At 41.4% G+C, this 14,940-nt stretch overlaps 2 protein-coding genes across 7 annotated transcripts in view; one reads left to right on the forward strand and one right to left on the reverse strand.

Annotated features, from left to right (window-relative positions):
- Positions 1-8,569, forward strand: part of STXBP3 (syntaxin binding protein 3) — a 102,522-nt gene extending 93,953 nt beyond the window's left edge. The window contains exons 16-19 of the mRNA XM_083156828.1: positions 2,375-2,467; positions 3,315-3,400; positions 5,969-6,117; positions 7,842-8,569. Of these exons, the coding sequence (XP_083012954.1) occupies positions 2,375-2,467; positions 3,315-3,400; positions 5,969-6,117; positions 7,842-7,939 (426 nt within the window). The 3' untranslated portion in view covers positions 7,940-8,569. The remainder of the gene's footprint in view (positions 1-2,374; positions 2,468-3,314; positions 3,401-5,968; positions 6,118-7,841) is intronic.
- A 4,163-nt stretch (positions 8,570-12,732) lies between these two features.
- Positions 12,733-14,940, reverse strand: part of AKNAD1 (AKNA domain containing 1) — an 82,950-nt gene continuing 80,742 nt past the window's right edge. For 5 of the 6 annotated variants that reach the window (XM_083156830.1, XM_083156832.1, XM_083156834.1 and 2 more), the window contains one exon: positions 12,733-12,882. In XM_083156830.1, coding sequence (XP_083012956.1) covers positions 12,754-12,882 — 129 coding nt within the window. In that variant the 3' untranslated portion in view covers positions 12,733-12,753. Of the gene's footprint in view, positions 12,883-13,340; positions 13,396-14,940 lie in introns of those variants that run through there. The other variant, XM_083156833.1, reaches the window with a different exon arrangement.

Genomic DNA, 14,940 nt, shown 5'->3' on the forward strand with positions numbered 1-14,940 from the left:
TGCACCTTTAGAGTACATTCTGACAAAGATTTATCTTAGTTTCAGAAAAATTTTAACCCCTTTGGTGGTATGTCCAGAAATTTTCCGGGCTGGGCTGCGCTGCTAGTGCTGGCTCCCCCGGAAGATTTCTGTGCATGTCGCTGACCTGTAGGTGTGTGCCGTCTTCGCTTCCCCACAGGCTGACCACACACCTACCCACCCCCCCACCGCTGCTCCCCCCCACGATCACCCAGGAGCCCAAACACTCAAGCGCTTAGTGCCCCAATACATGAGCGCTCGAGCGTGTCTGAATACCTGAGCTTTCAAATGCAATCGAACACTAGAATCCCTGAGCGAACTCCAAAATACCCGACACTGCGAACGTGCCCAAGTATAAATAAATAAATAGGGACAAAGTGGGTGAAATCTGGTTATCTGTTATATGATATTTGTAAATGAGTGTGGCTGTGCATTATTCATTAAATTGATATGTAACCATGCATTGCACTACATGCTATGATAAATACTAATGTAATCTTCTCCATAAATCTGCTACACGCATCTTTGTCTATGCTTCACTTCTTTTTTAGAAATCTACCCATTATGAATGTGGATATCCATGCTTAAGCACAGGTGACTTAATAAGTCAAAGTGATTATACCATGTGCACACAAGCATGTATATTAACCCTTTGAGTGCCAAGGAATATGTCAAATAGGTGTGAAAATTGCCAAGCATACCTTTTTATTGAGTGCCAACGTTGCTGTGAGAGATCCTCAAAATAGCCGTTAAAAATGCCAGTGCCGCTCACAATGAGTGTCCTTATTTGGGTGCAATATTTAACTAACTACAATTAATTGACTTGGCTGTATCTGTATTTATATGTACTAAAAGTCGCTGTGAGGGATGCTGAAATGTTTAGCAGATATATTGAGGATCGCTCACAGCAACGTTGGCACTCAAAGTGCCTTGAGAACCGAGTTTTGGAAAGGCCTAATTTCAATGGTTGAATCCTTTAGAATGCAATGTGCTTCCATGAAATACTCAGTAAATGTATGTAGGATAACTATAAATGATACATAATTATTACAATAAGTATATACTAACTCAAAGCGGAGAGATCTATTTTTGAGGGTACCTACAAATATTACTCATGGGGTGGATTACTGATTATGATGGTGAGATTCATGTTGGTAGGCTTCTGGCCATGAGTACATGCGCAATGCATGATGAGGTTAGAAATACATTTCCGGAGAATGTATATTAGGAGACCACCATGACTCTCAAGTCTTCATCTCACAGGAGCACGTAGGAGCACATTTATTAAAGCATCTAAAATAATTAAGCTTTGGTATTGCTGTATGATGTTGCCCATAGAAATCAATCAGATTCTGTCTATAATGTCTCTATTGCCACCCAAAAATGATAGAATCTGATTGACTTGCTATGGGCAATGCCACCACCATTTATCCATTTTTAGAAGCTTTAGTAAATTGACCCCTTAGACTTGATACTATATTTATGAAATTGACGTTGTCAAAGTGATTGTTGATGACAATCTGCTGATGAATAACTCCTCCCCACAAGGATCTCACGGTGAGGACATTTACTGGCTGACTTCTGCTGTTCTGTCATCTTGGAGCCCTCTTCTTCCAGACTCATTCCGGCTGAGATCCATGTGGGGAGGAGTTATTCATCAGCAGATTGTCATCACCAGTTGCTTCTACTGTATATACTTTGTTTACTCTGTGACTTTTCAATAAAACCCTGGTTCTCTGGACGTTGGTGGACCTTTTATTTTAAGGATTGATTGTGGACCCTTAAAAGATATATGCTTATGTGCATATAGGGATTATTCCCTAGGTGAGTGTTTCTCCTTTGGTTACCACTTGGGGACAGATGGATCCATTCACCCACATGCTACTCATAATTCCCGATTCATGCGGTACGATTGATAAACGGCAAAAAAACGTTCTGATCCATCCATACTCGATCGGTCGAAGGTTCAGGGCTGTTTAATATTCATCCGACCTTAGGCTTTAAGAAAATGTTTAAGATTTATCCTTAAGTGAATGCCTGCTTCAGCCACACGGGTGTGCATCTGGGTTTGTTGTACTTGTTGTGCACCCAGTATGCATTTCTCCAAGCTGCCTATTGTCACTGTTCATCAGGCCTTGGTCCTGCGTACCGCTTAGTAATGGCTACTTACCATGAATTATTTTCCTCACTTATTTTTTGGAAAACTTGCGTCTCTGAAAACCTTATGTAGCTGAAGCGATTTTCCAGGTGTATTCCCTAAACAACCATTCTCCTAATTGTTGCTTTTTTTTTTCATTTAGCATAGCAAAATTTTATGTAAAAAAACATGTTTTTGAGACTTTTTCTCCTCTTCTAGTCTACACAGCGTAAACCAGCAAGGAGGGACCGATCAAAGGAAGAAACCTTTCAGCTCTCTAGATGGACACCACTGATAAAAGATGTCATTGAGGTGAGATAAATGAAGTCATGTCGACGTAGCAGGCCAGCCTTTGCCCTTTCCATAAACTTTGTATGGCAGGTAGGATCTTACCTCATCATCACTGTCCAGCAGTGAAAAGTGTTGGAATAGAATTGGGAGAACCCGTCTCTTACCTCCTGCAGGTAGAGTTGCTTTGTGTTCCAGAAGGCACCTAAAGCCACTGAGGGACAGATGTATCAAGTTTCAAAAAGTGATAAATGGAGAGCGATAAACAACCAGACAATCAGCTCCTAACTGCCATGCTACAGGCTGGGTTTAAAGAATTTAGGAAGGAGCTGGTTGTTTATCACTCTCCACGTTATCACTTTTTGAAGCATGATACATATGGCCCTCAGTCTGCCATAGGGAAGGGAGCACACACTGGAGTGATGTCTTGCTGATTTTGTCATCTTGTAATGAAAAAGTTGCCTACATCACTCAGTGTGTACAGGTAATTGCACACTCACGCAGTCGCTAGGTTTGTTTGCACATCCAATGTAGCAATTACACTATCGTCCATTTCCTCCTTAATTAAGGACGGAACATCATTCCATTATTTATTTAACTCGCTCTAATGTGTATGGGCAATACCTGCTCAAGAGCATTCGGAGCAAACACCCATGAAAACTGTGTACCGAGCTCCAGATCCAAAGATAGAGCCAATTTACCCCATACCACATAACAAATATAAAAGGAAAATACGAGAGTTGCATTGCTTTTTAAATTAAAGTAATTACAATTTTTTTACTGATGAATCTATAGTTGTGTTTGATAATACATTTCTGAATAGTGTTCGTATATGCCACAATTTATAGTTGCTTCATGTTTTTGTTTAAAGGACAATATAGAGAATAAGCTAGACTCCCGGGAGTGGCCCTACTGCTCGGAGTGCCCTGCAGCATGGAATGGCTCTGGGGCAGTCAGGTAGGTGGAGACTTCTGTTAATCCCTTACAAACAAGGACTTTTCCCGAAAGATTAGCTTTGTACTACAGTGGCCTCCATGAGATGAATATATTATATACTTTGTTGCTGCAGAGTAAATAAACATATTGCAATGATAATTGTATTAAAGCAGTATAGTGGTACAGGGGTACATCAAATGTACCCCTATGATAGAAAGTCCACCCAAAGCACACTATTAGGATTGTATAAGCGGTGGTAACCTCTGCACTACACTGTAACTATACACTGAGTAACTATACTGTACTGTAGTAACTACACTGTAACTGTACCTCTGAGTAACGAAACTGTACTGTAGTAACTACACTGTAACTATACCTCTGAGTAACTATACTGTACTGTAGTAGCTACACTGTAACTGTACTGTTGTAACTACACTGTAACTATACACTGAGTAACTGTACTGTAGTAACTACACTAGAACTATTTTAAGGAGAGGCTTGGTTACGGCGCTAATGATCACTATGTATATGGGAGCAGCTATGACTGAGTAGTCAAATCTCATAAATTGTACAATAGAAAAGGGGGAATTGTCATGCGCTCACCTCGTGTGTATGCACTATGTACAGATGATGTGGAATGCAGTCTGTTGGGGTAAAAATAAGTTTATTGTAGGTGGTTATAAAATATATAAAGGTGCGTAGCCTGGGAGGTCAGTCTGTGACCTGGAGGGTGACTACAGTTCGTGGTGGGTGGGTGATGCTGGGAGCCCTGGTCGGGAATGAGGGTCTCAGCAGAGCCCTTTTACCATAAACCTCCTATGGTTTATGTCTCTCAGCAGAAGTAGTTATGGAGGGGTGGGGGGGGGGGGGATTGGGGATAAGGTGGAAATGCTCTGAGCCCTTGCGGGGATGGGGGTGTCAGCGGAACCCCTTTAACCATAAACCTCCTATGGTTTATGTCTCATGCATTAATGCGAACCCAAAATTACCGGTGGGAGAGGGTAATTATGCTTCTGTGGTGGAGGTTCAAAGTGTGCGCTGTTATGAGCCCTGGCGGGGATGAGGGTGTCAGTGGAACCCTTTTTACCATAAACCTCCTTGGTTTATGTCTCATACAGTAAGTCTGCGTTTGTGTCTTTAAGATAAAGTCAGGCAGTGAGCGGCGTTCCGCTCACTGATCTCTTACCCTGTAGTAGTTTGCAGATATGCGCAGCAGGAAGTCCGTGCTGTGTCTTAATGAGGAGAGGCTGTAGCAGCCGCTATCAGCTATTTATTATTACCCTCTCCCACTGGTACTTTTGGGTTCGCAATAATGCATGAGACATAAACCATAGGAGGATTATGGTTAAAGGGGTTCCGCTGACGCCCCCATCCCCGCAAGGGCTCAGAGCATTTCCACCCTATCCTCCCCCCCCCCCCCCCCCACACCCCTCCATAACTTGAGAGACATAAACCATAGGAGGTTTATGGTAAAAGGGCTCTGCTGAGACCCTCATTCCCGACCAGGGCTCCCAGCATCACCCACCCACACCCACCACGAACTGTAGTCACCCTCCAGGTCACAGACTGACCTCCCAGGCTACGCACCTTTATATATTTTATAACCACCTACAATAAACGTATTTTTACCCCAACAGACTGCATTCCACATCATCTGTACATAGTGCATACACACGAGGTGAGCGCATGACAATTCCCCCTTTTCTATTACACTAGAACTATACACTGAGTGGTCAAATTGTTATGACTTCCGGGTTCGTACATTCAGACCACTTCTTGTCCTTAATATCGTTTGAATTCTAACTATCCACACAAATTAAATGGCCCAGCCACTTCCATGAAGACCGGCACAATGCCCTAATATTGGCTCCCCCGCCTGAAGAGTTATAACAAAGCTAAAAGATCTATGCTTTCATGTTGATTCCTCCATATCCTCCACCTAACATCTTCATGCTGTAATTAAAAACATAATTAGATTAACACGACCCATTTCCAATTATTTACTATCAAAGTTCCTGAGCAACCTGGAAGTGTTTCCCCCTGTTTGCAGCAGATAACAATGGACAGGCCATCTGCTTCTGTTGTCCGTACAGTGTACTCTTCATTGAAAGGCCATCTGAATCGGTCCCTCACTCAGATCATCCTTATTGTGGTGCACTGTTGCCCATCTGAGGGACTGAGTAAGTCTGCCCACTCTACATTCCACCCACTATGCTTTCCACTTTAGTCTTCAGTAGCTGTTTACACCCACAGGCCATGTGCTCAGATCCCAGTTTTGTCTGCTGCTCCACTCTGTAGCGCAACTGCGCCCTGAAATAGAAGAGAGCAGCCACCTGCTAATGCTCACACCACTGCTGCAATAGCCAACAACCATTCCACATTCAAAGTCCATCTGACTGCCTTGTTTAACTATTATTTCCTGACTGATTCACTTCATCAATCTCTGTTTACCTTTGCCTTTGTGTTCTTTTTATATCTATTCACACATCCTAATAGCTTATATGCATAAGATCGTCTCGTGATCATAATATTTTGGCCACTCAAGATATATTTATTATCTGATTCAGTAAATGTATCTTTTGTATTCAGTGCCAGGCAGAAACACAATACATTAAACCGGGAAGAACGGAAAAGTGTGTCTAAACTGATTATTTTTGTGATTGGAGGAATCACATACTCTGAAATCCGCTGTGCTTATGAAGTGACTCAGTCCAACAAATTTGTGCAGGTTATCATTGGTAAGTAGAATGCTCATTATGGCTACTCTTTCATTTTAAAGTTGCACCACTAACAATGAAACCATTTTACTGACCTGACCCCTTATCCTAATCAGAGCCGGTGGTGGCGGCGTAGCTCTGTTCGCTGTTTTTCTGTCCATCTTGCAGAACGTAGGAGGGAGTTTGTGATTGGTGTCTCTCACACCCTGCTTCACATTTGAATATGAGAACTCTAATTCTTTAAAATAGAACTCACAAATCAAGAGAGTTCCAGGAAAATTAGCCTCATATAGTAACCTCCAGTACTCCATGGGATGCGGAATGTTGCTTTCGCTAGTCCCATGGTGTAAGGCAATTAACAGTTAATTAGTATGTGACCTAAAAAGGTGATCCCATAAGTTGAATTGTGAGAGTTTAGCAGGCATTATATTACTAACTTACTGTATGTGTATCTGCAATTATCATTTTATGCCCTAAAGGTGATGGTGTAGTATATTCGTTCCACTCGCATTCACCAGCCAAATCCAAGCTTTCCGTCTATTCCACGCAAAACAGATTCCACACGCCTCCTGTTGGGAAGGGTCTGATTTGCTGTATTGCGTGTGGCACAGATTTACCTTACTGCACTTTTCTTGAGGGGTCCGAAGTTATGCACCTCTGACACTTTTCCAACTTGGGCCACTCTCTCTTGTGCAACCACACAGCTCAGCAATCACCATTGATGGGATTTGTGGTTCCACAGGTGGGGGTGGCTGAAGTTACTGAAGTAAATGGCTGATCTTCTCCCTGAAGTCTCAAACAGAGAAGTGGCTTTGGTGAAGTGAAACTGGGTAAAAATTAACCATGGGTAATTTCCTTCCCTCAGCAGATAAAAAAAAAAGTAAGAAATAAATCAAAATAAAATTATGTGGCTCATTTACTTAAAGTATAGATAGATATGCCATGCAAAATCAATAAAAGTAAGATAAAATAAAGTTAATTAACATTCAGCGTCAGCTTCTGACAGAAAAAGAAAGCGGAATGAAGTTGACAAAATCAGCAACAAAAACTATTTAAATGGATAGACAATGTGGCATTGAATAGGGTTATGGTAAAAAGCTATTTTATGAGCATTGGAGATGCTCAACTGACAAAAAGCCAAAAGTTAAAACGGTTACGACATGTTTTTTGTTTGTTTTTTCGAAAAGTGACGGATTGCCTTGACAAAACCAATTTACAGTGGAATTTGGCAATATTTTGGTGAAAAAGCCCCGTTTTTTTTTGTTTGTTTTTTTCTTAAAAAAAATAACCATTTCCCATCTAATTGAATATATACCGGTATATGCCAGACTTATTCAACTCTAATAAAATGTCTTTTAAATGCAAAGCACTATGCTTCAAGTTTTGAAAGCCCTTTAGAGTGGGAGTTCCTGCTACAGTTTATACAAGTCTTTAATATGCATGGATAATTACAGGTATCCTTGTAATCTGGGTCAGGGTATTACACATCATTGGGGTATTACTGTTGGGGGAGTCACTGCATCTCTACAGTTTTAGCACTGCAATGTGCGTTGTACCAACATTAAATAAAGGTAATACAGAGCAAACTTCTATAAATGATTTTTGCGAAATAAACACTTTTGCAGACAAATTGTTCACTTTCTCCTAGAGGAAACATTACGTTACAGTCTGGTGCTTACTGTCAAGAGTTGGCGTGAGACTGAAAAGTGCATTTCTCATTATATTTTTGTTGTATTCTTTTCTAGGTTCTACTCATATTATCACTCCCAAGACAATGCTGGATGATATAAAGGACCTCACTAAACCGCGCATCCCAAAAGAAACCTTTACAATAGAGGGGTAAACAGAAAATCCTGTATTCTCTTGCGAAGCAATAACCTACAGGGAACCACATCTGCACCTTGAGTTATATGTATGTGTGTGAATGTCTATATATGTGGCGAAACACGTGTTTCGCAATCAGCCAACTGGAAATTGTGGCGTGAGAGATTAGACACCCGGAATACAAGTTGCCTTCTCCAATGAACTCTGCCTTTTAAAACAAAAAGTTATTTAACCACTGAAGTTCTCAGCCATGCACTGATGAATAAACCTGTACAGCTCAAGATAGGAGTTTTTAATGCTTTAATACATGCTTAAATATATACTGTAATATGTATTTCTAATCTTATAATTAAGGATTTATTGTGCAATTCAACTTTTGTGTGACTAAATTGCATGTTTTGACCTCGGGTGGTCTTACTGATGTGTATGCCTCGTCCTCACAGCATACCTCTGCTAATGCCTCGCCAGTCACTCAGAAACTTGTAACCTATGTAAAAGGACGTGGCTTTGTTTTTATTTCATTTTATCATATTAAATCAGGCACAGAGAGAATAAAGGGAACACTGTTGCTATGCTTCCAGTAAGCCTTGTTCTACAGAGGAAATATATTCCGAACAGACAATAGGAAATAAAGATATTTTTAATTGTATATGTGTCCGTGGTGTGTGAGAATGCTGCATGTTTGGTACAGATGCAGTCTGTCAATAGAAACAGAAAGAATATGACAACAGATGTTTATTTCTCTCTTCTTAGGTTCTTTTGAAGCATTTTTTTTGTCCATTTGTGTCCCGACATCGAAGCTAGTAAATGAAACAGGAATTCATGTTTAAAAATATGTAATTTATACTAGAAATACAAAAGCGGAATTGCTGTTGGTGAGCCCATTTGTATATCTTACTGGAAGTCATGGATGGCTTGGGAACTTAAAGTGGGTCTGAGAAGTGATGTCATGTGAGTCGTGCTAAATCAGAAATAGGCAGGATTAGCACATGTTAGTAGTCAAGGCTAAAGCAATATGCAATAGTATGTGGGGTTAGAGCAACCTCAAAGCGAGCATATCACAATAGGCAGAAACGAAACAGGGTACAAGGTATTGTGCTGGATCTGAATTGTTTCATGTAAAAGTCAGATTGTCTGTTGTGGCTCCAGGGTATTCATATTTAAAATATTCCCTGGGCTACAGAACATCTTATAGATCAATTGTTTCCTTGGATGCAACAATGATTCCTGGAGATCCACCCCCAACACCCCTTTCGAAAAAAATAAAATATTGCCGGAGAATAATTCAGTAATAGGGTGGAGCTATGACAAAAAACCTTTGAAATTTGTTCCATCAGAGGTAAGGTTGAGGGCTGGGAAATCCTCCTGTATAATGTTAACAGCAGGACACCACCGGCTACTCCTCCTCCATAATAATAATAACTGGACACCACAGGCTGCTCCCCCTGTATAATCATAACAGGGCACCATACGCAGCTTCCCCTGTATAATAATATTAATAATAGGACACTACAGGCTGCTCCCCCTGTATAATAATACCAGGACACCACTTGTTGCTCCCCTTGTATTATAATAATAATGAGACACCACAGACAGATTTCCCTGTATAATCATAACAGGACACCACAGGCTGCTCCTCCTGTATAATAATAATAATAACAGGACACCACAGGCTGTTTCCCCTGTATTATAACAGGCCATGTTCCTATAGACCAATCTAGCACTGGCAATCCTAGCAGCAGTCACCAACAGTCAGAAACTCTGTGTGCAGCCGTGGCTGCATCAGGACAATACATTCGACCACCAGGGCCCTATTTAGTATTTAAGGGGGCCCGTGGCGCTAATGGATAAAGTGTCCTGGGGGGAGGGGGAGGGACATTGCTCTCGGCCCAGCCCACCACTGCTTGGGATGTAGGTAATATTCCCACACTCAGGATCCATATGGTCAGTATACCAACTGAGTACTGGGGTTAGGGTTAGGTTGTGGAAAGTGTGGAATAGAGTTAAAATACTTAATTGGGATTTTGAAAATCGGGATCTTGTGCAGAAGGTTGGTAACCAGTCTCCTCTGAGTTTTTTTATTAATCCTTTATCCCAATACTCCATAAACCAGTAGAGTCACCTGACCAGGTAATAATACATTTCTGTATATTTGAATAAAGTATTGAGCAGAAAATCTGTTCTATTCTACATCTGCCAGCCTGCCAATAACCATTGCATGTGAAATAAACATGATCTTATTGTTTATAAGGCACCACCAAAAACTGCAGAGCTGTACCGGGGGAATGTGGAAGCAGATAAGAAAAACAAGACCTGTCATACAGCAAGCATAATCCTCTGCATAACATAATAGGCAGGACGCATACCATGTCTTGCAAGGACTTGCAGGAGACAAGTGACGGGTGCAGTGGTCGAAGCAGACAAACAGGGACAAGAGAAAGAAACGTCTTGTTTGTGCAATCTCTGGATATACGGCTATAATTTAGCTATTTATAGCTTGTAAAATATACCAGATATTCAAAGGTGATCAAGGCCTTAAACATAAAAAGCATCCAGCCAGTGGTGTCATGCCACAGCCGGGCTTTTTTTTTTTGACACATTTTTGGGGGACAGAACCATGTATGTGGTTCTATCAAACTTGCCGGTCTGGACCTGGTCTATTTAGTTTTTTTGGTAATGTTTAAGGTGCCATTTGAATACTCACACCCTGTTACATTTGCGATTTTCTATGAGAAAATATCTGGCTGCGATTTTGAATGCAACTTTTTTTTATGGTCGTGCCAAAATTTACCTCAAACGAAGGCTAGTACATGCGCGATTTTCTGTAACCGTGCGTTTTTGGCCAAAAAATCACACCGGTCTAAAAATCACACCCTATTGCATATCATTCATGGTATGCTTTTCCAATACCCACATGATCTCTGCTTTAAGAATGTACAGAGGGTGCAAAGCAATTACCCATATTTATGAGCATAAAACAATATTGGTCTTGTGACATATGCCCATAAATAGAACTTTCTGGTCTTTTATACAGGAATATATCAGTGATTTTACAGCACTGTGCAGCAGATCTCCAATTTACAATGAGATTTTCATTTTGTTGACTGGTGCTCTTGCTGGAATAAACACATTTTACTTATTCCATTCTATACAAAATGACATCAGGTGTATTATGTTACCTTTCATACTATCTTTTTAAAGTGTTGTTTATATACAGTATGACATGTGTACTGACTATTTTCCCACAAAGTAACTCTTACAAGTATTGAGTTACTCGATGGCACTTCTGTAACCTCAGCAGCTGCTATTATATGTAAAACAATTAGAGAGGAAGCTCAGCATTCATTTGTCACGTCCATCTCGGGTAACTTACAGAGACATTTTCTTATGTTCAATAAGACCCTCTTTGTTAGTCACTAGGCAGTTCCTTTTTCTCTGGTGTTTTGTGTGTGTGTGTGTGTGTGTGTGTATATGTGTAAAATATAAATATATATATATATATATATATATATATATATATATATATATTATAGCTTGTAGATTCTCCGCAGTCTTAGGTACTTGGGTATGTGTTAGTAAGTTGCCGGGTGCCCTCTCCAATATTGGTTTGGATATGCGTGGCTGTGTGGTCGGCACTCTCGGACCTTGAACGGCGTGGGCTGTAAATGACTGAGCCAACTGCCAGGCGGTGATACGTTTCAATTTAATATAGTCTTCAGGCTAACTATTAGCAAAATTGAGTTGTGATGTTAGAGGGATTGCACTTACAGTACATGATTGAAACTTATACCCCTTTTACACCGCCACAAAAACCAAGGTTTTTCCCTTGTGGACCCGGGTCAATGGCGGTGTAAAAGGGGTTAACCCCTGTCCCTGTACACAGGACTTCTACCCAGGTCCTGACCAGGGTAGAACATGGGCAGGACCTGGGTAGAGAGCAGTGTAAACGGGTACGCCGGGTCATCTGACCTGGCTCCCGTTTACATGAATGGGGGAAGCACAGCCTCTGCTGCTGTACTCTACAGACAGCAGCGGAGGCAGAGAGGAGGTGAATGGATACCTGTGTGCAGCATCCATACACCTCACGGACAGGGGCTCTGGATGCACGGGGGCTGGGGCAGCCCAGCAGCTTACTTTGGTGCTGGGCTTACCCCCCAGCGAGACGATCGGCGGGGTGATCAACGGTCTCGGTGCTTGGAGATTATGTCATTTCCAAGCGCCGCCTCTGTTTACACTGCGTGTAGGCACCATAGTGTAAACGGTGCAAATACCAGATCCGACCTGGCTTGGATCCGTGTTCCAAATGCCGGGTCGGATCCGGGATTTGGGTGTAAAAGGGGTATAACAGTGAAACATATTATAAGTACTGTAACTAACAAGGAAAAAAGGTATGATTCTCCATAGTTAGCCAATGAAAGCAACTATTTGAGGGAATAACGCATAATGTTGGAATCTGGGATTATTTTATCATGCAATATAACTTGCAATAGTGAAGTTGTGTGAATGTATTTTCCATACAAAAAAACTAAATAGGTAATACTGAAGTAAGGATCAGCAAATGTAGTAGGAAGCTCATTATCACCCATTATACAGAGGGTGACGCAGGTTTAACCCTTCTTATACCTGGGGTATCTGTTTATCTTAATTTTGCTTCATTTTAGACATGTACATTCATGTGTTCAAGTGTATTCTCCCATGAAATCCACAGTGCAATATAATCATCTGTGAAGTGGATATACTGTTAGGCACAACTTAGAGAATGTAAAAAATGTATATAGAGACAGGAGATAATAAATTATATACAATTCAGATTTTATTGTGGAGTGGCTAGGTCTATAATGTGTAGCTGCTGGATGTAGGACAATTAACCAAATCTGCCGTCAGTTGTTGCACCATCCTTTCAGATGTTCTCTGCATGATCGTCGCTGTTCTTAAAGCTTTATCCAACATAGAATTCAGGATCTGTGTATAAAATATTAGAATACATTAATTACACAATGCTTTAGCCTCAAGTTCTATGTTTTGGTTCTAATTGATATAAAAAAATATGGATAGTTCTGATTTAACTCCTTTTAAAAATATATATAAATAGTTATTAGTTACAAAATTAAACACAGATGCAGCTTTATATATCTAGCTGCAATGCAGCGTGAGATGCCTGGCTTAAGGTAGACCCCCAGGTCCAGTGCAACTGTACTGTTATATTATAATTTATAGCCAGGCAACCCCACTCACTGGCATGCTGCCAGTCAGAATGGCATAATGAGTCTCCCCATGATCTCACTTCCAGTCCCATAATATGGCAGGGAAGTTTGGGTGCAATGAATTCACATTGTATACTGGCACTATAACATGTCGCTAGGTTCTATAGTGACTGTTATGTGCATAGAGTTAGCTACAAATGACTGTATACCTGAGCATGATGATTCTGGTCATTCGTAACTACAGTCTCAGTTATGGAAATGATCTGTGTGGCTGAAGGACAAGCATGATACACACATGTGCCAAAGCTTCATGATACTGATCTCGTTAACAATATATATCGGGAACATTGGCCAATTTTTATGCTCAGTGTCGTTATTGATGCATGTAGCCACGTAAGACAGGACATAAGTAAAGTAGCTTTTGGGTTATTTTATCTTAGAGTATTTTGCAGACAGTCTGCATCCATGAGTGGAACAAACATTTAATTGTGTATTTAGATATGGTGCTGCTCTCTTCTACCATTAGGTGCAACAACCAAGCAGGATAACTACTGCCATCTACTGTGTGATTGGCAAGCCTAAGTGGACCACCCATAAATCAGTGTAAAATTCTTATAGTAGACCTTGAAGAATCAGGTGTCCTCCTCTCCCTTAGACCAGGGATGGGGAACCTTCGACCCTCCAGCTGTTGTGGAACTACACATCCCAGCATGCCTTGTTTCAGTTTTACTATGTGGCCATGCTACAACTGTTGCAGGGCATGCTGGGATGTGTAGTTTAACAACAGCTGGAGGGCCTAAGGTTCCCCATCCCTGCCTTAGACATTCAGTTGATGCTCTAATTGCTGGGTGCAACATTTATGTTTTCTAATAATATTTCCTGCTCTGAATCCAAGCACTTTACCTATATATGAAGTACAGGGTTAGTGAAAAACAAGTTACCCACTTCAGAGGGCTTTGGACTGCGTCCTACTGCTCGGAATGAGACAACATTTCTACTACAGATAATGATACTCTAGTCATTTGTTAAATACAAATGTTTATTTACAAAATTTGTCGAAAGGTGGCGCTATAGCACATTAATAAATGTAGAATAGGCTTATACATTGTAATGTCCAATAACCTGTACATAAATGTTCACTATGCTTGCTCAATATGCCCTCCTTTAGTAATAACAATTTTCTATCGCTGAGGGCATTTATACCCGAATATCCCGAACATTGCGACAAATACCAGTCATGGTACAGAGCCATCTATTAGTGATTTTTTTGTACTACAAATTTTATTTAGAACCATAGGTACTTGTTTCCTAGCACGGCCACACCGATTAAGATCGGGGTGATCGTGCTGAAAAAAATCGGGTCGATCGCATCGCATGCGATTTGGTCGCATGCGATGCGATCGACGCGACCGACCGATTTTTCACCCGATTTTTTCATTAAATCCAATGTAAATTGGGTCCCTGGGACCCAATTTTACATTGGATTGAATGAAAAAAATTCCCAACCCCCCCAAATTCAAGCGCGTAAACCCCACCCCACGATAGACGGCAACCCGAAGCGTGGCGAGCGCAGCGAGCCCGCGAGGGGCGGCGGTACGCGTCCTCCGACCTTTTCATGCCCTACTATCCACTAGGGCGTGGAGTGAGAATAGAATAGTGTGGCGAGCGCAGCGAGCCACCGAGCCCGAAGCGTGGCGAGCGCACGCGGATACCTTCACAGGTAAACGCGTCCCTTCGCGGGCTTCACAGCTGTCCGCGTCGCCACGGACACCTGTGAAGCCCGCGAAGGGACGCGTATAACTGTGAAGATATCCGC

Source organism: Crinia signifera, chromosome 8 (assembly GCF_055691185.1).
Source record: "Crinia signifera chromosome 8, ASM5569118v1, whole genome shotgun sequence".
Lineage (NCBI taxonomy): Eukaryota > Metazoa > Chordata > Amphibia > Anura > Myobatrachidae > Crinia > Crinia signifera.